Here is a 23,502-nt window from a genome sequence, read left to right on the forward strand (position 1 = left end):
GAAAAGCTCATGGTGAAGGTGTTTGATGACAGATCATGTCATAGGCACTACCACAACGACAGTGGCGACGATAGCGACGATGACCCGAAGCGTATAGTTTAGGTTTTTGGATATTCTTTCTTTGCAGCGAAATGGCGAGGGCTAGGAGAAGGCTCTAGTGTAGGATTCTAGATGTTCTACTTTGCAGCGAAGATGGCGAGGAACATCAGAACCCTCTAATTTGGGTTATTGGGTGTTCTTCCTTCACAAGGGCCAGCACAAGCCGCATGTTTATGTATCGTCGGTATTTCACTATTTCTTAACTAAGTAAATGATGAAACCTCTGTAAAGTTTATATCTCAAATAAAATTTATTTATTTACATTTGCTCATTTAAAGTTTTTTTAAGGATTCTTATCGGGGTCGTTGGTGTGTGCAACCTCTCCCCAAATTGAGGAGCAAGTGCCGACCCCCCAGTGCACTGTCGGGGCCTATTTGAGGCGCACCGGTGGAGATCGTGGAATCGGGCTTAATAGAGCTTCGGTCCTCCATCTCTAGGCCTTCGTGCTGAATTAATTTAGACTAATTTGGACTACCGAGACTAATTTGACATGTACATATACATCTAGTTCCCCATTGAGACTAATTTGGACTAATTTGTGAGTAATTTGGACAAATTTGGAAATATATTTGGTTTATTATTTGCAGTTTTGTAGCATCAGTGATGTAAAATACTCTTCCCGTGTAGAAATGTAAGACGTTTTAGATCTTTTATAGGTTCTTCATGTAGTTAACTATTAGTGCGGCAGTCCTTTTATTTTGTATACAATCTACTTTAAAAGTATTTAAAACATCTTACATTTGTGTATGGATGAAGTACATCACCTGCTGGAGCACATTTAGAGGATATCTGACATATTTTAGTCATCTAAACTTTGAGAGCAAACTTTAATGATGTAAAATATGAAAATAAGCAAAAACTGGTGATGTATTTTACATCATAGTATATGTCAATTGGGTTTATACATCAAGTCTAAGTAGGTGTATTATGTGTCCAAAGTTTCCGCGAGGTCAGATTTGTCAATCTACAGCCATTTCACTCGGAAATCAGAACTGGAGTTGCCACTTGCCTCTATCTCCGTCGCCGCCGCCTGCTGCCGCCATGGCTTTCGCTCTACGGGCCACTCAACGCCGCCTCCCGCGCTCTCTCCACTACATCAATCCCTTCTCCACCTCCGCCTCCGCCTCATCTCACGACCTCCGCGAGCTCCTCCGCATCCAACGCATCCTCAGTGATCCCACAACAACCACCCAGCCCCCGCAAACCCAAGAACACCCACGAGGTGCCGCCGCCGCCACCGACCTGCACCATCTGCTCCACCGCACGGCCGGCCTCACCACCGCTGACGCCACCTCCCTCCTCCGTCGCATCCCTAACACCCACCGCCTGGGCCGCCTTCTCCAAGAACTTCGTGGCCTGCGCCTCCCGGCGGACGAGATCAAGAACGTCCTCAAGTCCGATCCCGACGGGGTTCTCTCCATGGAGCCCGGCGAGCCGTCCCGCCTCGTAGAGATCCTCGACGAGCTCCGCTGCCGGGAACCTGTCAAGGACCGGCTACTCTCTGACGGCGTACTCCGCGCCGCAATCGCCACGAGGCGGCGGGTGGAGCTCCTGCACGAGCGCGGGCTGAGCCGGCGGGATGCGCTGAGGGTGCTCTCTGTCGAGCCTCGGGCGATTCTATATAGCCTAGAGGATGTGGAGAGGAAGGTGGAGTTCTTGGTGAGCAGGATGGGGTTTCAGATTGGTTGGCTGGTGGAGTACCCGGAGTTCTTGGGGGTGAATCTCGACAGGTGGATCATCCCGCGGCACAATGTGGTGGAGTACCTGGAATCGGTGGGCGGGCTTGGGGACCCCATTGAGATGAAGCATTATGTGAGATTAAGCCGTCTCAGGTTCTACAATATGTTTGTGAAGCCATACCCGGAGTGCGAAAGGATTTTCGGAGGGCTGGTCAGGGAGAGGAAGAATGAGGTGAGGCCGAGACATCCTGTGGGACTGTGGAAGTTGTTTAAGCCGACAAAGTATAAGAGCACTGAGGAGGACGTGAAGCACATGAAGTTGACGGTTGAATCACTTCATTAGCTCTGTTGAGAATACCATTTGGCAGAGGTTCTGATCATGATTCTGGGGATTTCATGGTGGTCACATTGCGGTTGGTATTGTGAAATGTACCTATTCAATGAGATGTTTATCTAGTTTAAGGTTGAGCTTGATTATAATGCCCTGATCATATTACGATGATAAGAGCTGATTGCATCGGGTAGAATGTGGAGAAGACTTTTGATGAAACATGAAGTTACCAACAAATAGACAGAGGGACGGTCATTCTTTCTGTATATATAGAGAAATGTTGATCATCAAGGAAGAACTTTCTGTTGACGGGTTAGTTTGCCAAACTGTGCAGGAATATCTCTTGTATGCATGAGGTTTATTGGTTAGTTTGTTGATATGTTTATTTTTTTTAATCAGAGTCATTCCTTTTTGGGGCTTTTGTTTTGATCGTTGATCTTGCCATTGAAACATAATAAAAGCCCATGGAAGTAGTAACGAAATTTGAAATTGGAAGATTGGTTAAGAAGGTACTAGATAGGTTGCAATACTTGTTAATCTTGGCAGACTTGTGAACTTGTTTGGTCTTCTTGGAGGAAGGTGAGCGCGATACTGATTGTGTAGGAGGCTAATTTGTCGCCTGAAATTTTATCCAAATCACACTGAATGTAGGAGCAGATGACAAGATGCCTGCTGGTATGTTTGGAATTTGCATAAGCAGATCACAGATGAAATAGAAACAAATTGATGTATCTAGAAGAAGAAAATAGCAGCCAGGCTAGTACTCAGAAAACATCATGGAAAGTGAGTATAAAGCCACAGTACTACATTCTGTAGTGGAACATTCACTCTGTAATTTTGTGCAACAGGATTTGTCATTCTCTCCACCTAATGTGCTACAGATTCTCTTTTCCCACCTGATTATTGTTTCTTGGGAAATGCTGAGCTGTTGTTTGCCCATTCCTATACATATAATTGCAGGAAAATTGTCTCTTGGTTCCTTTGAATTGCAATTGCTGACCTCTATCTGTGATAGTACCTACTATTCTTTATACCCAATATCAATAAAAAATACTTAATGCTTTTTTCCGTCGTTGGAAATTTTCAATTTGCATGTAGTACTAATCTTTCTGTGAGACATCAATTACACGTTTTAGTTAAATGTAATATGTTGTATTGTCCTGTTGTCATGGATATTATGGTTTTGCTACAGTTTTACTTGCTGCAAGCCTGGTGCTGAGTCCATGGCATATTAAATGAGGAAAATAATTTGTTAGGTGCTGAAAATGACAAGGACTGACTTAACTTTATCTACAGGCTAGCACCCAACTTGCTGGCATCAGGATAAGAAATACTGGTAACAATTGTCTGACCTTCCAAAGGCTCTCAATTATGCAAAAGTAATAACATCATCATGGCCACTGCTGCAGTACATGTGAAGAAAATGTTACATGCTACTCTGCTACAAAATAAAGCCCTCTTTGAAGTGAGTCATGCAACTGTGCTGTACATGTTGTAAAACAAAGTGTTCACAACGTAACTGTTACATTATCCGTTGATTTTTTTATTACTTCACAAGCAAGATTGTTCGTGATGTATGCCTGCTTTAACGAATCACTGCAAAAGTAAAGCAGGGTGTTGGGCTTTTGATTGTTGAGCTAGACATCATGGTGGACAAATTTTCACCATAACTTTTGTATTCCATGATAAGGAGCAATAAAAGTGCAAATGGTTCACTGTCCAGTTAAGGCGTCAAAGAAATTAGAGAAGTAGTTATATCTGCAGAAGCAAAGGTGAATGGTTATCAAGAAGTTATGTCTGCTGTATATAACCATGGTGATTTTGGCCTTATGCTGTCTCATGCGTGAATCAAGTACCAAATCTCTCCATGGTAATCTCCTTAAGCTCTAACCTCTTGCATATAGAATATGGATCCTTTTCTCTTGTTAACTGTGGAGATTTTCCTTTTTACCATGCAATAGGTTTAAAAATGCTGCAGGAAAGTAAAGCAATTCTAAACTCCGGTGTAACAACCAACGTGATTCAGACATTTCTTTTGTCGTAACTCTGATAATGCATGAGGAGCATTTTCTGGCCCTTTTTTGCTCAATCTAGTGAGATGTTGCATGTTTTCAGTTTTGATGTTTCCGCCTTGTCTTAATATTGCATTTATTTCACAACAGAGTTAATTTTATGGGATTTTAGAGGTTGTATAAGGGCTATATTCAAAGAAATTTTGACAACCTTTTTTTCTGATGCAGATTTATACATGAGAAATTTTATTGTTCATGTTGCTGTTTACTACTCTGCCGACTTAAAAAAAAACATTGAAAATTCAGAATTTCAGACTATAAATGTTGAGGAAGTGGAATTCGTGCACAATGGAAATATGGGGGCTGATCTCAACCATGTTAAGTACTCGTGCTCCCTTTGACAAAGCTGAGTCACTTGCATCCAGCGGAGAGAGTAGTTTTTTAATTAATGATGCTCATTCGGATCACTGATAAGCATGTAAGGAGAAAAGAAAGTTTGCTCAAGTGATGTTTTTTTTTTTTTACTATCGCGTGCTAAGAAATGCTCTCTTGGCGAGGCTACATAGCAGTGGCCTGTTATGTCTCATGGAGATTGTGGCTAGCTAAATGTATAGCAAATAGACTTAAGCCCCACTTACCGGACTATGTTCACCCCTCTCAACAAGCTTTCATTAAAGGCAGGCGCATTAGTAATAATATCATCATTGCTCAGGAAATCACTCATTCTTTTGCACTTAGCTCTTGGAAAAATAAAGCTTTCATGCTCAAAATTGATCTTGCTAAAGCTTTTGATAGACTAGAATGGAATTTCATTGTTTCTGCTCTCACACGCAAAGGGTTGAATGGTCACTTTATAAACTTGATCCACGCTTGTGTGTCTTCGCCAACTTTTTCTGTTGTTATTAATGGCCAGCCGTTTGCAAGATTCAGAGGTGCCAGAGGTATTAGACAAGGATGTCCCCTATCCCCATATTTATTTGTCCTTGTAATAAATGAATTGTCTATTGCTCTCCAGGAAGGCATGTCAACTAACTGTTTTGCAGGTATAACACTTGGGCCAAATTGTCCTCCTATCCACTCCCTCTTGTTTGCAGATGATCTTTTGGTATGCGGGCAAGCCACACTGGAAGAAGCTTCTCGAATGAAGCAAATTCTGCATGACTTCTGTTGCCGCTCGGGCCAGACTCCGAATTGTGCCAAATCTGGTATAATATTCAGTAAGCATGTCCCTCTCACTACTTGCCAATCCATCAAGCAAATATTCCCAGTGCCAAATATTGACAAGAACTTCATTCATATGGGTCATCCTCTTATCTTGCCCGGTAAGGATAGAACATCAGCTTATGACTTTGTGTTAGACAAAAACATTGCTAAGAGCAACTCTATCAGATCCTGTAAATCCGCCAGTATAATAACTACCCGTTCACTGTTCTTGTTCGGTTCTGTGCGCCAATCAGATGCCTTACACCGACGCGAATCTAAAAAGAGTACAACTGCGAAGACATGGTTTGCGCAGCTGAATCGAGTGAAAACTCTATTTGCGTGGAGGGAAATGGCGCGCTAAAATTTTCGAGTCCTCTCCCCGCCGCGTTATGTTCTTCCGCGTAGCCTCTCTCCACAACCACACTGCCGCCTGCCGCAATCTATTTCGGTCGCATCCCCCACGCCGTCACCGTCTGCGAGTTTCCGTGCTCCGCCGCATCAAGCGTAGATCGAAATCGCTCGCGTGGCCTCCAGTTTCGATCGCGGCGGTGGAATCCGATGGCAGCCGCCCTGCGTTGCAGAGGCCCGCTTCGGTGGCGCGGCTACGAGTTCCTTTTAGAGGATTCGTCGTTGTCGAACGATTCGGATCTTGACGAACTACTAAACGACGACGAGCATATGATCCTCGTCCTCGCCGCGAAGGAACTCCAAGACAGAGTCAACCTCAAGAGGCGGCGCATATAGATGGCCGACCGAGTTTACATCCCGCGGAACCGTGCGCTCGGACACACCGCACTCATGCAAGACTACTTCGTCGAGGTACCGACATATCCACCACATCTTTTTTCGTAGAAGGTACCGGATGCGCTGTGGTTTGTTCGTCGAGATCGTAAAAACTTGAGAGAGTAATTCTCGTTATTTTAGTCAACGTAGAAATGCTGCCGGCGCCATGGGGTTCAGCCCCTTTAAAAAAATCTCCACAACTATACGGGTGCTCACATATGGCATCCGACGGATTATACCGATGAATATCTTCGCATTGGCAAAGATATAACGATTGAAGCCATCTAGATGTTCTCCACGGTCATGATCCGGGTGTTTGGTCCTGTGTATCTTTGATCTCCAAACGAGGAAGATACACAAAGATTGATGGCGATGAACGAGAAGAGAGGGTGGCCGGGTATGCTAGGGAGTGTAGATTGTATGCATTGAAGGTGGAAGAACTGCCCCCAAAGCATGGCATGGGCAATATTGTGGTAAAAGTCTGAGATGCCACCATTATGCTTGAGGCTGTGGCATTACTTCTTTGGATTACCGGGAGCACTTAATGACATCAATATCTTGCATAGATCCCATTTGGTTGCTAGATTAGCTAAGGGAGATGCTCCTGCTTATAACTACACCGTCAATGGACATGACTACACCGGGATATTATCTTGCTGATGGCATCTCAACGCGGCTTGGGTAACATTTGTGAAAACTATCCAAAATCCCCAAACAAAGAAACAAGCTCAGTTCTACATTTTTAAAAAATAGAAACAGGAAACCTATTTAGGAATAGTGCGGGTGCGACGAAACGAATCAAGTGAAACGAGTCTCCCTTATGAATTTTTTTCATCCAAGCAGGACCGCTTTTGCCGATCGCTTGCATACTAGCTTTCTAGTTGACAGAGACGGGAGAAGGGGAGATGGTCTGTTTCATTATTTGATTCGAACGTTTATCGTAATGTGGTTTCAAGATTATTGTAATTTAAATGATTATTGTATGCTGTGATGTTTTCAAGTTGATTGTAAACTGTCGAAACTGTTGGATTTGAAGTATACAGTTTACGTTTCACGCTCGGTGGTCGGTGGTGCCGATCAGATCGCGTATAATAGAACTATACAAAGTAAAGTTAACGCTAAGAAGTGCACGGTGGCCTGCTTGTCGTGGCGAGCCAACGATTGCTGGCCGTTGGATCTCAGATGGAGAACCAGAGATCTCGGTGCTGTTCCGACCGTCCCCACCTGAGGGCCCCACCGTCATCGCGACCGCACCACGCCTGAGGGCCCATTCCGCGTCGCACGCGTGCGAGGAAGACATTCGCGAACGTCTCTCTGTCTCGTTCCCCATTTCTCTCGCGAGCTCCGGCCGGCGATTCGCTAGGGTTCCGGTTGAGCGACGGCGTGCTCGCCGGCGCCGCGATTCCCTAGGGTTCGAGGGGTGAGGGGTAGGTTGCTCGCCGGCGCTCGATTCGCGAGGCTTCCGGGGAGGTCCTTGTGAGCTCAGTAGGCGTAAGGAGCGGGAGGTCGACGGCAGTGGGGGCGAGGCGCGAGGTCCTGCTTCGATCTCCGCGACGGAGATCGACCTTCTCTCAGGCGGTGCAGTTGATTCGCCGTCCAAGAGCTTCATCGCCGCCGTATCAGTGGCCGTGCACTAGGCGCGTGGTGTTTTCGCCCAGATCGTGGACGGAGATCGTCCCGTGTGCGTTCGCCGTGTCCGCACGTTTGAGGAGTTGCAGATCCAGCTACTCAGGTAAGCGATATGTGCTCAGATCCCTCCAATCCCCCAGTAGGACTTGATTTCCTGGTCAATTTGTCCCCATTTTCATGGTGCGGGATTTTGGAAGTAGATGGATGGCAGTGCATGGACTCTCCCCTGTATATCCACTTTTGTCCTTGTTCTATGGTTCTTATGGTTCCCTGTAGAGCATGTTTTGGAGTAATTTGTACTTGTTGTTATGGTTCCCATGGTTTCCCTGTAGATCATGGTTGGAGTAATTTGTACACCCGAAATTAGATGATGCTAGTACAGCTTTTATGTTCTCAGTTGTTTATTAGAGCTTGTAGGTTCTGTATGGATCATGTAGAGTAACTTTGCAGTTGTGTTTGATACTCATTCTAGCCTAAGTTGTTTTTGCCATGCTAGTGCACCTGCTTGATATAGGCTACCAATTTTAGATGATGCCAGTACTTGCTTATGTTCTTTAGTGGTTATTTTTGCACATTGGAACATTCTAATTCATATGATGCTGCTTATTGAAGTTGCTGGTGATTCTTATTGAAGTTGATTTGCCATGCCATGAGATGCCATAAGTTGGCGATTATTCATGTTTTAAATAAGTTGTTACGTCATTATAATTAAGTTGTCAACTAGGAGTAATTAAGTTGGCTCGTGGTTGTTACTTAAGTTGCTTTCTGAATTTTCCATGCCATGAACGATGCCACGAGTTTCCGTTATCTATGTTTTAACTTGTTCTGTCATTATGATCAAGTTGTCCACTAGAAGTAATTAAGTTGGCTGGTGGTTCTTAATTAAGTTGATTTCTGTTTTTTACATGACATGAATGATGCCTTGAGTTGCCCATTATCTGTCTTAAACAAGTTGTTCTTGAAAATACATCTAGTTGAGTAACTTTTCCAAATACATCTAGTTGTTCCAATTCCTTTTCCAAATACATCTAGTTGTTCCAAGTAGAGAAAAGTTGATGTCGGCTTTCGGTCATGTTTTGCCGAAGTTTTAGCAGAACAGAGCTTTTGTATGTTTTGTATGACCATGTAGAGTAACTTGCATAAGGGGTGATGTAGAGTTGCATTGTACATTTTTGTGTGCGTATGTAAGCATGTTAAATTGATTTTTGTTTTTTTCTATTCATCAACAGGTGTAGGGAGATGACTAAGAGGTTTCCGCGTCTACAACTACCAGATGGAGCAAGCTGCGGACCTGCGAGTAATGTGCGTGCAGCCTCGCCAGCAGGTATAGCATCTGACCTTTAATTTGTTTTCATAGCATACTTAAGTTTGCTTTTTTGAAAGTATCCGAGTTGTCTTTTGATAGCATGTCTTAGTTGTTTTTTTGGAAGTAAATTGAGTTGTTCTGACATTACCTTGTCCTTACTTATGTTGAATATGTTGTTCCTTTTTGAAGGCTGCAGTTGCGGATAATCCTATGAACATGAATGATCCGGATCCTGTACCCGTTACTAATTTACGATCGCGTGGAGCTACTTCAGGTGGTAATCATGCAGAAAATGTTGCTGGACCTTCTGCTACTGTGGTTGAACCTAAGAAAAGCCGTGCGTTCTTGTCGGTATGTCCAATTCATACTTCCTCGTTTTTGTGTTTCTTCAAATATGTTTATTAGTTTTCTTATGTTTTGTGTGAATTTGACCTGAATTACTATTTGACCTTTTTTCTCCTTATCATGGTGTGCAGCTTGGTAGGAATAAAGCGTCTCCTGCTAGACTTGCGAAGCTGAATAAATTTTTATCAGATGATCAGAAGACATTGATCACAGAGTGGGGGTGGGGAGGAATGATGATGGTTAAAGCTACTGAGATGCCTGTTGATCTAAGCATGTGGGTCTTGGCATGTTTTGACCCAATTAGAAGTGAGCTAGCTATACCAGGAGGGGGACCATTCCCGTCGATGCAGCAAGTTACAACAAAGTCTTTGGGCTACCCAATGAAGGATTGCATGTACGGTATGAAATGGAAACTGAACCAATAGCCTTGATGAACAAAGAGTACAACATTCAGGGTGGGTCTGCACCAGGTTTCAAGCAATGGCGCAAGATGATTCAGGAAATGGCAGGGGCAGCTGATATGAAGTTCCTACGGGCATACTGTGCTGCTGTTGTGAGCTGTTTTATTTCACCGTCAACAAGTGCCAATATCAGTCCAAGGTCATATCCAAGTCTAGTGGATCTCAATGTCATGAGGAAGTCTAATTGGTGCCAGTTTGCAGTTGATCAGATTGTTCAAGAAGTGAAAAAGATGGGGGTAAAAAAGAAATCTGTGTGTTGCTGTTTACATCACCTCGTGGTACTTGATCTTTTTTAACCTTTTCGTGTTTGGGCCTTGTTTTTATGTCGTAATAACTGTTGCAACATGTGTTGCTTTTTTTCCAGGAGATCTTACTCACTTTTTCTTTTACCTTTTTTTTTGTAGATACTATATCTTGACTCTCTTGATGTTGATGAGCCTGTGCCATCTATTGAGGAATGTCCCATACGTGCTGCCGCATGGGATGACAAATTAATTCAAGCTGTCATGCACAAAGATATGAAGTCAAATGGAGAGTTCGGAAAGATGAAGGTAATTTTTAACTACTTAAGTTTTGCTTTACTGGATTGATCTAAGTTGTTTTTAAGTAGATCATTTGCGATGTGGCCGGATCATTTTTCCAAAACACTCTTACTTCATGTAATACCTAAGTTTGCTTATTCTGCCTCGTCTAAGTTGTCACATTAGCCCATCTATTTTGCTTTTTTCACAAAATGTATCTTAGTTCTTAGTTTTTCTGTTTTCATATATCTAAGTTGTTTTCTCTGTGTCATCTAAGTTACTTGCCATTATAACTAAGTTGCTTTATTACCCTGATCCAAATTGCTTCATATTCAGTACATATGTTGTGTTCCTAAGCTGCTTACTAGCCACATCAAAGCTGCTTACTATCCACATCTAAGTTGTTACATATTAGTACATCTAAATCGCTCATACAAAATGTTCCTTAGTTCTTCATTCTTCTGTTTTTCATATATCTAAGTTTTTTCTATGTGTCATCTAAGTTACTTGGCAAAATAACTAAGTTGGTTTACTACACTGGTCCAAATTGCTTCATATTAGTACATATGTTTTGTGTTCTTAGGCTGCTTACTAGGTGATGCGTGTAGTTGACACGTCCGTTGGGAACCCCAAGAGGAAGGTGTGATGCGCACAGCGGCAAGTTTCCCTCAGTAAGAAACCAAGGTTTAATCGAACCAGTAGGAGTCAAGAAGCACGTTGAAGGTTGATGGCGGCGGGATGTAGTGCGGCGCAACACCGGAGATTCCGGCGCCAACGTGGAACCTGCACAACACAACCAAAGTACTTTGCCCCAACGAAACGAGTGAGGTTGTCAATCTCACCGGCTTGCTGTAACAAAGGGTTAACCGTATTGTGTGGAAGATGATTGTTTGCGAGAGAAAACGGTAAAACAAGTATTGCGACAGATTTGTATTTCGAGTATTAAAAGAATGGACCGTGGTCCACGGTTCACTAGAGGTGTCTCTCCCATAAGATAAAAGCATGTTGGGTGAACAAATTACAGTCGGGCAATTGACAAATAGAGAGGGCATAACAATGCACATACATGTCATGATAAGTATAGTGAGATTTAATTGGGCATTACGACAAAGTACATAGACCGCCATCCAAGTGCATCTATGCCTAAAAAGTCCACCTTCGAGGTTATCGTCCGAACCCCCTCCGGTATTAAGTTGCAAAGCAACGGACAATTGCATTAAGTATGGTGCGTAATATAATCAACAACTACATCCTCGGACATAGCGCCAATGTTTTATCCCTAGTGGCAACAGACACAGCACAACCTTAGAACTTTGCATCACTTGTCCCGGTGTCAATGCGGGCATGAACCCACTATCGAGCATAAATACTCCCTCTTGGAGTTAAGAGCAAAAACTTGGCCGAGCCTCTACTAGTAACGGAGAGCATGCAAGATCATAAACAACACATATGTAATAACTTGATAATTAACATAACATGGTATTCTCTATCCATCGGATCCCGACAAACACAACATAGAGTATTACGGATAGATGATCTTGATCATGTTAGGCAGCTCACAAGATCCAACAATGAAGCACAATGAGGAGAAGACAACCATCTAGCTACTGCTATGGACCCATAGTCCAGGGGTGAACTACTCACTCATCACTCCGGAGGCGACCATGGCGGCGTAGAGTCCTCCGGGAGATGAATCCCCTCTCCGGCAGGGTGCCGGAGGAGATCTCCGGAATCCCCGAGATGGGATCGGCGGCGGCGTCTCGGTGAGGTTTTCCGTATCGTGGTTTTCGCCTCGGGGTTTCACGACGGAGGCTTTAAGTAGGCGGAAGAGGCGAGTCGGGGGGCTGACGAGGGGCCCACACTTGGCCGCGCCGCCTTGTGGTTTGGCCACCTCGTGGCCCCACTTCGTATGCTCTTCGGTCTTCCGGAAGGTTCGTGGCGAAATAGGCCCCTGGGTCTTTGTTTCATCCAATTCCGAGAATATTTCGTTACTAGGATTTACGAAACCAAAAACAGCGAAACGACAAGCGGCACTTCGGCATCTTGTTAATAGGTTAGTTCCGGAAAATGCACGAATATGACATAAAGTGTGCATAAAACATGTAGGTATCATCAATAATATGGCATAGAACATAAGAAATTATCGATACGTCGGAGACGTATCAAGCATCCCCAAGCTTAGTTACTGCTCGTCCCGAGCGAGTAAAAGCGATAACAAAGATAATTTCGAAGTGATATGCCATCATAACTTTGATCATACTATTTGTAAACATATGTAATGAATGCAGCGATCAAAACAATGGTAATGACATGAGTAAACAAGTGAATCATAAAGCAAAGACTTTTCATGAATAGTACTTCAAGACAAGTATTAATAAGTCTTGCATAAGAGTTAACTCATAAAGCAATAAATCAAAGTAAAGGCATTGAAGCAACACAAAGGAAGATTAAGTTTCAGCGGTTGCTTTCAACTTGTAACATGTATATCTCATGGATAATTGTCAACATAGAGTAATATAACAAGTGCAATATGCAAATATGTAGGAATCAATGCATAGTTCACACAAGTGTTTGCTTCTTGAGGTGGAGAGAGATAGGTGAGCTGACTCAACATAAAAGTAAAGAGAATGGTCCTTCAAAGAGGAAAGCATCGATTGCTATATTTGTGCTAGAGCTTTTATTTTGAAAACATGAAACAATTTTGTCAACGGTAGTAATAAAGCATATGAGTTATGAAAATTATATCTTACAAGTTGCAAGTCTCATGCATAGTATACTAATAGTGCCCGCACCTTGTCCTAATTAGCTTGGACTACCGGATCTTTGCAATGCACATGTTTTAACCAAGTGTCACAATGGGGTACCTCCATGTCGCTCGTACAAAGGTCTAAGGAGAAAGCTCGCATTTTGGATTTCTCGCTTTTGATTATTCTCAACTTAGACATCCATACCGGGACAACATGGACAACAGATAATGGACTCCTCTTTAATGCATAAGCATGTGGCAACAATTATTATTCCCATATGAGATTGAGGATATATGTCCAAAACTGAAACTTCCACCATGATTCATGGCTTTAGTTAGCGGCCCAATGTTATTCTCTAACAATATGCATGCTCCAACCATAAAGGTGGTAGATCTCTCTTACTTCAGACAAGACGGACATGCATAGCAACTCACATGATATTCAACAAAGAATAGTTGATGGCGTCCCCGAAGCATGGTTATCGCACAACAAGCAACTTAATAAGAGATAAAGTGCACAAGTACATATTCAATACCACAATAGTTTTTAAGCTATTTGTCCCATGAGCTATATATTGCAAAGGTGAATGATGGAATTTTAAAGGTAGCACTCAAGCAATTTACTTTGGAATGGCGGATAAATACCATGTAGTAGGTAGGTATGGTGGACACAAATGGCATAGTGGTTGGCTCAAGGATTTTGGATGCATGAGAAGTATTCCCTCTCGATACAAGGTTTAGGCTAGCAAGGTTATTTGAAACAAACACAAGGATGAACGGTGCAGCAAAACTCACATAAAAGACATATTGTAAACATTATAAGACTCCACACCGTCTTCCTTGTTGTTCAAAACTCAATACTAGATGTTATCTAGACTCTAGAGAAACCAAATATGCAAACCAAATTAGCAAGCTCTAAGTATTTCTTCATTAATGGGTGCAAAGTATATGATGCAAGAGCTTAAACATGAGCACAACAATTGCCAAGTATCAAATTATCCAAGACATTTTAGAGTTACTACATGTAGCATTTTCCAATTCCAACCATATAACAATTTAACGAAGAAGAAACTTCGCCATGAATACTATGAGTAGAGCCTAAGGACATATTTGTCCATATGCTACAGCGGAGCGTGTCTCTCTCCCACAAAGTGAATGCTAGGATCCATTTTATTCAAACAAAACAAAAAACAAAAACAAACCGACGCTCCAAGCAAAGTGCATAAGATGTGATGGAATAAAAATATAGTTTCGGGGGAGGAACCTGATAATGTTGTCGATGAAGAAGGGGATGCCTTGGGCATCCCCAAGCTTAGACAGCTTGAGTCTTCTTATAATATGCAGGGGTGAACCACGGGGCATCCCCAAGCTTAGAGCTTTCACTCTCCTTGATCATATTGCATCATACTCCTCTCTTGATCCTTGAAAACTTCCTCCACACCAAACTCGAAACAACTCATTAGAGGGTTAGTGCATAATAAAAATTCACATGTTCAGAGGTGACACAATCATTCTTAACACTTCTGGACATTGCATAAAGCTACTGGACATTAATGGATCAAAGAAATTCATCCAACATAGCTAAAGAGGCAATGCAAAATAAAAGGCAGAATCTGTCAAAACAGAACGGTCCGTAAAGATGGATTTTATTAGGCCACCAGACTTGCTCAAATGAAAATGCTAAAATTGAATGAAAGTTGCGTACATATCTGAGGATCATGCACGTAAATTGGCTTAATTTTCTGAGCTACCTACAGGGAGGTAGACCCAGATTCGTGACAGCAAAGAAATCTGGAACTGCGCAGTAATCCAAATCTAGTACTTACTTTACTATCAAAGACTTTACTTGGCACAACAAAACTCAAAACTAAGATAAGGAGAGGTTGCTACAGTAGTAAACAACTTCCAAGACACAAATATAAAACAAAAATACTGTAGTAAAAACATGGGTTGTCTCCCATAAGCGCTTCTCTTTAATGCCTTTCAGCTAGGCGCAGAAAGTGTAACTCAAGTATTATCAAAGGGTGGTGCACCTACAGCGGGGTTTGGAGTTTTCTCAACCATGCATAGTATATTGGATACATAAGTTTCAGCGTCTCCCTTTTCATTAGTCTTGGGCTTGCTACTCTCATCGAACAAATTTTCAGGAACAAGCCAAGCATAGTTATGTTCTAGTACATCATTCATAGCTAGGAGTTTACATGGTATTGGTGCTTTGATCTCCCCACCATCATTAATATTATTAGTGTACCTTATTCTATCCATGTCCATTTTTTCAAGGAGACCAACAAAATTAGTATGAGAACCAAGCATATTAAATTTAGCAAAGACCTTTCTAGCCTCTCTTGCTAGACCACCAAATTCTCTAAGAAGGGTTTCTAAAACAAAATCTTTCTTTTCCCCCTCTTCCAAATCACCAAGTGTAAGAAACATGTGTTGGATTATAGGATTGAGATTAACAAATTTAGTTTCCAACATGCGAACTAAAGCGAGCAGCAGCAATTTCATAAGTAGGAGCAAGTTCTACCAAGTGTCTATCTTCAAAATCTTCAACGGTACTAACATGGGTGAAAAATTCTTCTATATTGTTCCTCCCAATTATAGACCCTTATCCTACCGGTATGTTTTTGTGGTAAAATTAAAAGGAAACATGATGAATCAAGTAAAGTAAATGCAAGTAACTAATTTTTTTGTGTTTTTGATATAGAGTGCAAGACAGTAAATAAAGTAAAACTAGCAATTAATTTTTTTGTGTTTTGATATAATGCAGCAAACAAAGTAGTAAATAAAATAAAGCAAGACAAAAACAAAGTAAAGAGATTGAGAAGTGGAGACTCCCCTTGCAGCGTGTCTTGATCTCCCCGGCAACGGCGCCGAGAAATTTGCTTGATGCGTGTAGTTGACACGTCCGTTGGGAACCCCAAGAGGAAGGTGTGATGCGCACGGCGGCAAGTTTCCCTCGATAAGAAACCAATGTTTAATCGAACCAGTAGGAGTCAAGAAGCACGTTGAAGGTTGATGGCGGCGGGATGTAGTGCGGCGCAACACCGAGAGATTCCGGCGCCAACGTGGACCTGCACAACACAACCAAAGTACTTTGCCCCAACGAAACAGTGAGGTTGTCAATCTCACCGGCCTGCTGTAACAAAGGGTTAACCGTATTGTGTGGAAGATGATTGTTTGCAGAGAAAACAGTAAAACAAGTATTGCAGCAGATTTGTATTTCAGTATTAAAAGAATGGACCGGGGTCCACGAGTTCACTAGAGGTGTCTCTCCCATAAGATAAAAGCATGTTGGGTGAACAAATTACGGTCGGGCAATTGACAAATAGAGAGGGCATAACAATGCACATACATGTCATGATAAGTATAGTGAGATTTAATTGGGCATTACGACAAAGTACATAGACCGCCATCCAAGCTGCATCTATGCCTAAAAAGTCCACCTTCAGGTTATCGTCCGAACCCCCTCCGGTATTAAGTTGCAAAGCAACGGACAATTGCATTAAGTATGGTGCGTAATGTAATCAACAACTACATCCTCGGACATAGCGCCAATGTTTTATCCCTAGTGGCAACAACACAACACAACCTTAGAACTTTACGTCACTTGTCCCGAGTGTCAATGCGGGCATGAACCCACTATCGAGCATAAATACTCCCTCTTGGAGTTAAGAGCAAAAACTTGGCCGAGCCTCTACTAGTAACGGAGAGCATGCAAGATCATAAACAACACATATGTAATAACTTGATAATTAACATAACATGGTATTCTCTATCCATCGGATCCCGACAAACACAACATAGAGTATTACGGATAGATGATCTTGATCATGTTAGGCAGCTCACAAGATCCAACAATGAAGCACAATGAGGAGAAGACAACCATCTAGCTACTGCTATGGACCCATAGTCCGGGGGTGAACTACTCACTCATCACTCCGGAGGCGACCATGGCGGCGTAGAGTCCTCCGGGAGATGAATCCCCTCTCCGGCGAGGGTGCCGGAGGAGATCTCGAGAATCCCCGAGATGGGATCGGCGGCGGCGGCGTCTCGGTAAGGTTTTCCGTATCGTGGTTTTTCGCCTCAAGGGTTTCGCGATGGAGGCTTTAAGTAGGCGGAAGGGCGAGTCGGGGGCCGACGAGGGGCCCACACCACAGGGCGGCGCGGGCCCCCCCTTGGCCGCGCCGCCTTGTGGTTTGGCCACCTCGTGGCCCCACTTCTTATGCTCTTCGGTCTTCTGGAAGGTTCGTGGCGAAATAGGCCCCTGGGTCTTTGTTTCGTCCAATTCCGAGAACATTTCGTTACTAGGATTTCTGAAACCAAAAACAGCAGAAAACAACAAGCGGCACTTCGACATCTTGTTAATAGGTTAGTTCCAGAAAATGCACGAATATGACATAAAGTGTGCATAAAACATGTAGGTATCATCAATAATATGGCATAGAACATAAGAAATTATCGATACGTCGGAGACGTATCACTAGGCACAACTAAGTTGCTTTAGTATCGATATCTAAGTTGTTCCAGTGATTCATATAAACCGCTCATACTCGAGTTCAAATTGCACACTCATGCTAACAAATTATGACATTTCCTGATTTTTTACAGTTGAAAGATGGGGTGGGGGTGACTATTAGAGACGATCTTTTTGTCGGGATGACGAGATTAGAAGAGTTTGTATCATCAAGGTTGCCCAGGAATTACCCATGTCAAGTAATTTCATTTTTTCCCTTTTCCCACTTTTAATTTCTGTTTCTCAAAATGTACACAGTGATTTTATACAAAACTAAATATTTCTCACTAGTTTTTGCTTTTGTATTTGTTGAGCAGAAAAAGAGGAAACTTGCTGTGATGATTGGGGAGCTATGCACCGATATCTCCAATAGGTTGGGCACTTTCGTAGAACAAGTAAGGGACTTTGAACAAGCAGAAGAGAGTGCAAAAGGTGTTTGTGGAAGAGTTAGGAAGAGGCAAAGGCCTAAACCTTCTATTGTTGTTGATGATGAGGATGATGAGGATGCGGATGATGAGGACTACAATGCAGATGGTAATGACGATGACGAAGAAGATGAAGACGGTGATTACGAGGATGATGAAGGCGATGACGATAGTGACAATGAAGATGGTGCCAGCAAACAACAACCTTCAAATGGACATCACATTGAGGATGATGATTTCCAAGACCGTGGTGCTCATTTCGATAATACACCAAGGAGATCTCCTCATTTCGATAATACACCAAGGAGATCTGCTAGGTTGGGAAATGTGAACACAAATCAATCAGTTGGCGCAGAAAACACTCCATTGCCTGGACTGAGCCCGTTCTCAGATATCAGAGGGTTTGTGGCTTCCAGAGGCGAAGACATTGACATGACAAACAACCAGGGCCCAAAATTCTTTGATATAACAGAGATCTACCCCAATTCCATATTCATGGAGGAGATTGCTAGATCTCAAAGGATTTGTCCTACAACAACACCACCACTGGACCAGTTCCGCAGGGACACTGTTGTACAGAAAGTTTAGGCAGAGTGCGTTGCATTTGATAAGTTAGCAATCAGGGGTGATAAAGGAGTCCAGATGAAACAGAAAATGTTTGCGCATCGTGGCAGACATGTGGATACCAGTGTGCAGTCTGAAATAGTTCAGGATCAGGTCATAGTACAGACTGCCAACCAAACTGCAGCTCCGTTGGGACCAAAATCAACTATGGCAATGCCAGACACAACTTTGGTCAATACGGCAGCAACTTCAGCTAATCAAGCGCCTGTTTCACCTCGAAGAGCTGCAACTAGTTCAAGAACAGCAGTCCACAACACAGGTGTAGCACCGCAACCTCCTCCAGACGCAAGTCATGCTGTTGCACAAACAAAAATTCCAGCACAAGCTCTTTTCATTCGTACTTCTCCACGCCGGAACAAGAATACTCCAACATCTCCTGCTACGCCTTCTAGTTGTCAAGGATCGCAGACCAACAGTGCCGCCAAGAAATCAACGGTTCCAACTCGTCAAACTTGTCCACCTCCGCGAGCTAAGGATCCTAGATGGGAGAAGGGTTGTGACCCGCCATCTTTCAGCCTTGGGTTTGATAGTCCACAGAAAAGCCAACAACAAACTCCTGTAGTTGCAGCATCTGATGGGACAACACCACAATCTTTTAGGTCCTTTGGGTCTCCAAATTTTGATGACTACGACGATGTTTGGAGTCCGGAAATGGGGGAAGAAGCCATTGCTTTATGTACCAAGGTTGAAAGGGAGAAAGGCTACCTGACAGACGAAGCAGATACTATCGGTGCAGGACATCAAAGTGAAGCTGAACTCCAAACACCAACCCCTGTTGGCAACAAGGTCACTCCTTCCATGGATGCTTCTGGAAGCAACTCAAATGCAGCCCCTGGCCGAATCATCAGACCAGCTGCATGTTATAAGTCACCGTACATAGACTTTTCAAGCAAAAAAACTTATGCATGCTCTGCTGATGTGAAGGAAGTCTATGATCTAGTTATCTCGGGTGGTAAACGAAATGGAAGGGGTCAGCACAAGGACAACACCCCAATCATTGTCAACTTCGAGAAGTTTTTTGTGTCCCATCGAGAACCGGCAAACTCAATGATGCCTTGCGCTAAGCTAGATAACACAAGTATTCGAACTAGGTCTCGAATCAATTATGTCGAGGAAAGATAAGAATGACAAGAAAGTTGTGATGCCTTTGAGATTTATGGTTAGCACCACAACACCTTTTTGTGTCTCGTTTTTGTTCCGTTTCTTTTTACTTGTCAAGCACGAGATATTCGAAGCAAAACTAAGCGCACCACACTAGGGATTCCTCAAATGTTTTCTGTAGACATTACTGCAGGAATATGGTTGGAATCACAAGCATGTCAAGAAGTACTTTGGGAAGAAGGATGCGCATCTTGACAAGAAAGACTTGGTAATCTTTTTTTCCCCTTTCTTTTCCTTTTTTGTGTTCATTCATATTCTTTTTGTAATCATTCTAGTTCTGTTTGGACCTGATTTCTTTTTTATCTGCCAACCACACGAACAGGTGTTGCTTCCAGTGTTGGAAAACATTAGCGAAGACCCAATTGTGAAAATGAACCACTACTGGTTGCTTGTTCTCAACATCAAAGACAGAAGATTCGAAGTTCTTGACTCTATGAGGACAATAAATGATAAAAAATTGGGCCTGCTTGTGAAGAATCTTCAGGCAGCAATAACATCTCTATGGAATGAAGAGTACCCAAACTCACGCATCAAGCTGGAGAAGTTTGACCTCAGCGACATTTTTGCTCCAAAGCAGAAAACTAAGTAAGCACATAAAAACACTCATTCACATAACTTGCTTTATTAGCATCTAAGTTTTGCTCCTACTGCACATCTAAGTTGCTTTCCAGTAGTAGACAAGATGTTCTTATTTTGCTTCACCTTACTGTGGACACCCAAGTTGCTTCCAGCAAGTACATTTATTTGTTTCACTAACAACAACTTAGTTGCTTCTATAAGAAGGTTTCCATAGTTCAAATTTAACACTAATTTGCTTTTCAATTTATACCATAGTTGCCTACCTTTTTTTGAGCTAAGTTTGCTTGTGTCCAACTTCTCCTTACCTTAGTTGCTTCTGAACAACCCCTTTTTTTCTTCCTCTCAAAAGTGTTATTTGCTCTCCAGTAGCATCTAAGTTGCTTACTCAGCATCCTCAAAATAGTTTCTGCGGGGGTGAAGTACTTGTACTGAAGTAGTCTAAGTTATTTTCTTTTGCTATATAATATAGGTTGCTTATTACTAGCTTCATAAAATTTCATTTCCAATTCCTTTTCCAAATACATCTAGTTGTTCCAAGCATAATATCTAAGTTGCTTACTTTAGTTTGTGCTAATTTGATTCACTTGTTCTTCTGTAACTCATATAAATTACTTGCTCGAATACATAACTTATCTTCCCACTTTTTTTCTCGCAGCAAGGAATGTGGTGTCCATGCACTTATGAATGCTGAGCACTGGACAGGAAGGTCTCTCCCAAACTATGGAGGGAAGGATGTTGGAGATATGCCCAAGAGGCAATAATAAAAGTGGTTATTATATATCTTTATGTTTATGATAAATGTTTATATACCATGCTATAATTGTATTAACCGAAACATTGATACATGTGTGTTATGTAAACAACAATGAGTCCCTAGTAAAGCCTCTTAACTAGCTTGTTGATTAATAGATGATTAGTTTCATAATCATGAACATTGGATGTTATTAATAACAAGGTTATATCATTATGTGAATGATGTAATGGATACACCCAATTAAGCGTAGCATAAGATCACGTCATTAAGTTATTTGCTATAAGCTTTCGATACATAGTTACCTAGTCCTTATGACCATGAGATCATGTAAATCACTTATGCTGGAAAGGTACTTTGATTACATCAAACGCCACTACGTAAATGGGTGGTTATAAAGGTGGGATTAAGTATCCGGAAAGTATGAGTTGAGGCATATGGATCAACAGTGGGATTTGTCCATCCCGATGACGGATAGATATACTTTGGGCCCTCTCGGTGGAATGTCGTCTAAATAGCTTGCAAGCATATGAATGGTTCATAAGAGACAACATACCACGGTACGAGTAAAGAGTACTTGTCAGGAGACGAGGTTGAACAAGGTATATAGATACCGATGATCAAACCTCGGACAAGTAAAATATCGCGTGACAAAGGGAATTGGTATCGTATGTGAATGGTTCATTCGATCACTAAGTCATCTTTGAATATGTGGGAGCCATTATGGATCTCCAGATCCCGCTATTGGTTATTGGTCGGAGAGAGATCTCGACCATGTCTACATAGTTCGCGAACCGTAGGGTGACACACTTAAGGTTTGATGTCGTTTAAGTAGATATGGAATAAGGAATGGAGTTCGAAGTTTTGTTCGGAGTCTCGGATGGGATCCAGGACATCACGAGGAGGTCCGGAATGGTCCGGAGAATAAGATTCATATATAGGAAGTCATATTCCAAGTTTGGAAATGATCCGGTGCATTTATGGCAGGTTCTAGAAGGTTCTAGAAAAGTCCGGAAGAAATCACCATGGAAAGTAGAGTCCCGAAGGGACTCCACCTTGCATGGCCAGCCAAACCCTAAAGGGTGGAGTGCCAGGTGGACTCCACCATAGGTGGCCGGCCACCCCACCTAAGGGAAAGGTGGGAGTCCCACCTTGGGTAGGACTCCCCCCTTGAGTAGGTTTCCCACCTATGGGAGGTTTTGTTGTTGGGGTCTTATTCGAAGATTTGGACTACAACTCTTGGGGATTTCCACCTATATAATGAGGAGGAGAGGGAGGGGGGCAGCTACTCTTGGTCGCACCACCTAGGGCTGCCCATGGCCGGCGCCCTAGCCACCCCCTCTCCCCAAACCCTAGCCTCTCCTCCTCCACCACTTCTCCCGCATACGCTTAGGCGAAGCCTCCGCCGGAGTTCTCCATCGACACCGCCACCACGCCGTCGTGCTGTCGGGATTCCGAGGAGGATCTACTACTTCCGCTGCCCGCTGGAACGGGGAGAAGGACGTCGTCTTCATCAACACCGAACGTGTGACCGAGTACGGAGGTGCTGCCCGATTGTGGCACCGTCAAGATCTTCTACGCGCTTTTGCAAGCGGCAAGTGATCATCTACCGCAGCAATAAGAGCCTACTCTTATAGGATTTGGAAATCTTCAAGGGTGAGTCTCAATCATCCCCTCGTTGCTCCCGTCTTCTAGATTGCATCTTGGCTTGGATTGCGTTCTCGCGATAGGAAATTTTTTGTTTTCTATGCAACGAATCCCTACAAAGGACATATCAAATATTAGGAAAATCATGACTCACACATGGGTTACTTCCATCCACAACACCATCGACTGGAGGAAACCTCTCAAGAAGAAAGGAAAATGATGTATATTCTCTCCTTCTAACTACTTGCATTACTGAAATTCAATTTGGGAAGCACAAATTACATTGCAGTATTGAAAATTCAATATTTCAAGCACAATTACATCTTATAATTGTAGACTGTGTCATAAGTTGTTGTGTCTTGCAATACTATCCGATCTTACACACACAGAAAAAAAGGACCTTCAGCAGACATAATTTGAGTTCATACTTTCAGAGAATTTTCGCACGTTGCTGAATTATGTCCAGGCAAACCGCACAACGTACACAAAATTGTTCTTTTTGCTTGCAATTCAATCCCACCAGGGTATCGATTCTTCTTTCTTCATTTTGTATTCGACCTAGGAGGATCAAGAATAACCATTGCTTCTTTACTTGCCCCAACCATGACACTTGCCTGTTGCACATATGGAATGTCGGTCTCTGTGCTTTTCTGCTTCTTGTTTGGACGACCTTGGCGAGTAGGG

At 42.7% G+C, this 23,502-nt stretch overlaps 1 protein-coding gene across 1 annotated transcript; it reads left to right on the top strand.

Moving 5' to 3' along the window:
- The first annotated feature begins 1,140 nt into the window (after nucleotides 1–1,140).
- Nucleotides 1,141–2,276, top strand: LOC124655814 (transcription termination factor MTERF15, mitochondrial-like). The gene has a single exon (XM_047194654.1). The coding sequence runs from the start codon at nucleotides 1,141–1,143 to the stop codon at nucleotides 2,119–2,121; it is 981 nt and encodes a 326-aa protein (XP_047050610.1). The 3' UTR covers nucleotides 2,122–2,276.
- Nucleotides 2,277–23,502: the final 21,226 nt, after the last annotated feature.

Source organism: Lolium rigidum, chromosome 5 (genome assembly GCF_022539505.1).
Source record: "Lolium rigidum isolate FL_2022 chromosome 5, APGP_CSIRO_Lrig_0.1, whole genome shotgun sequence".
In the NCBI taxonomy this organism is placed as follows: Eukaryota; Viridiplantae; Streptophyta; class Magnoliopsida; order Poales; family Poaceae; genus Lolium; species Lolium rigidum.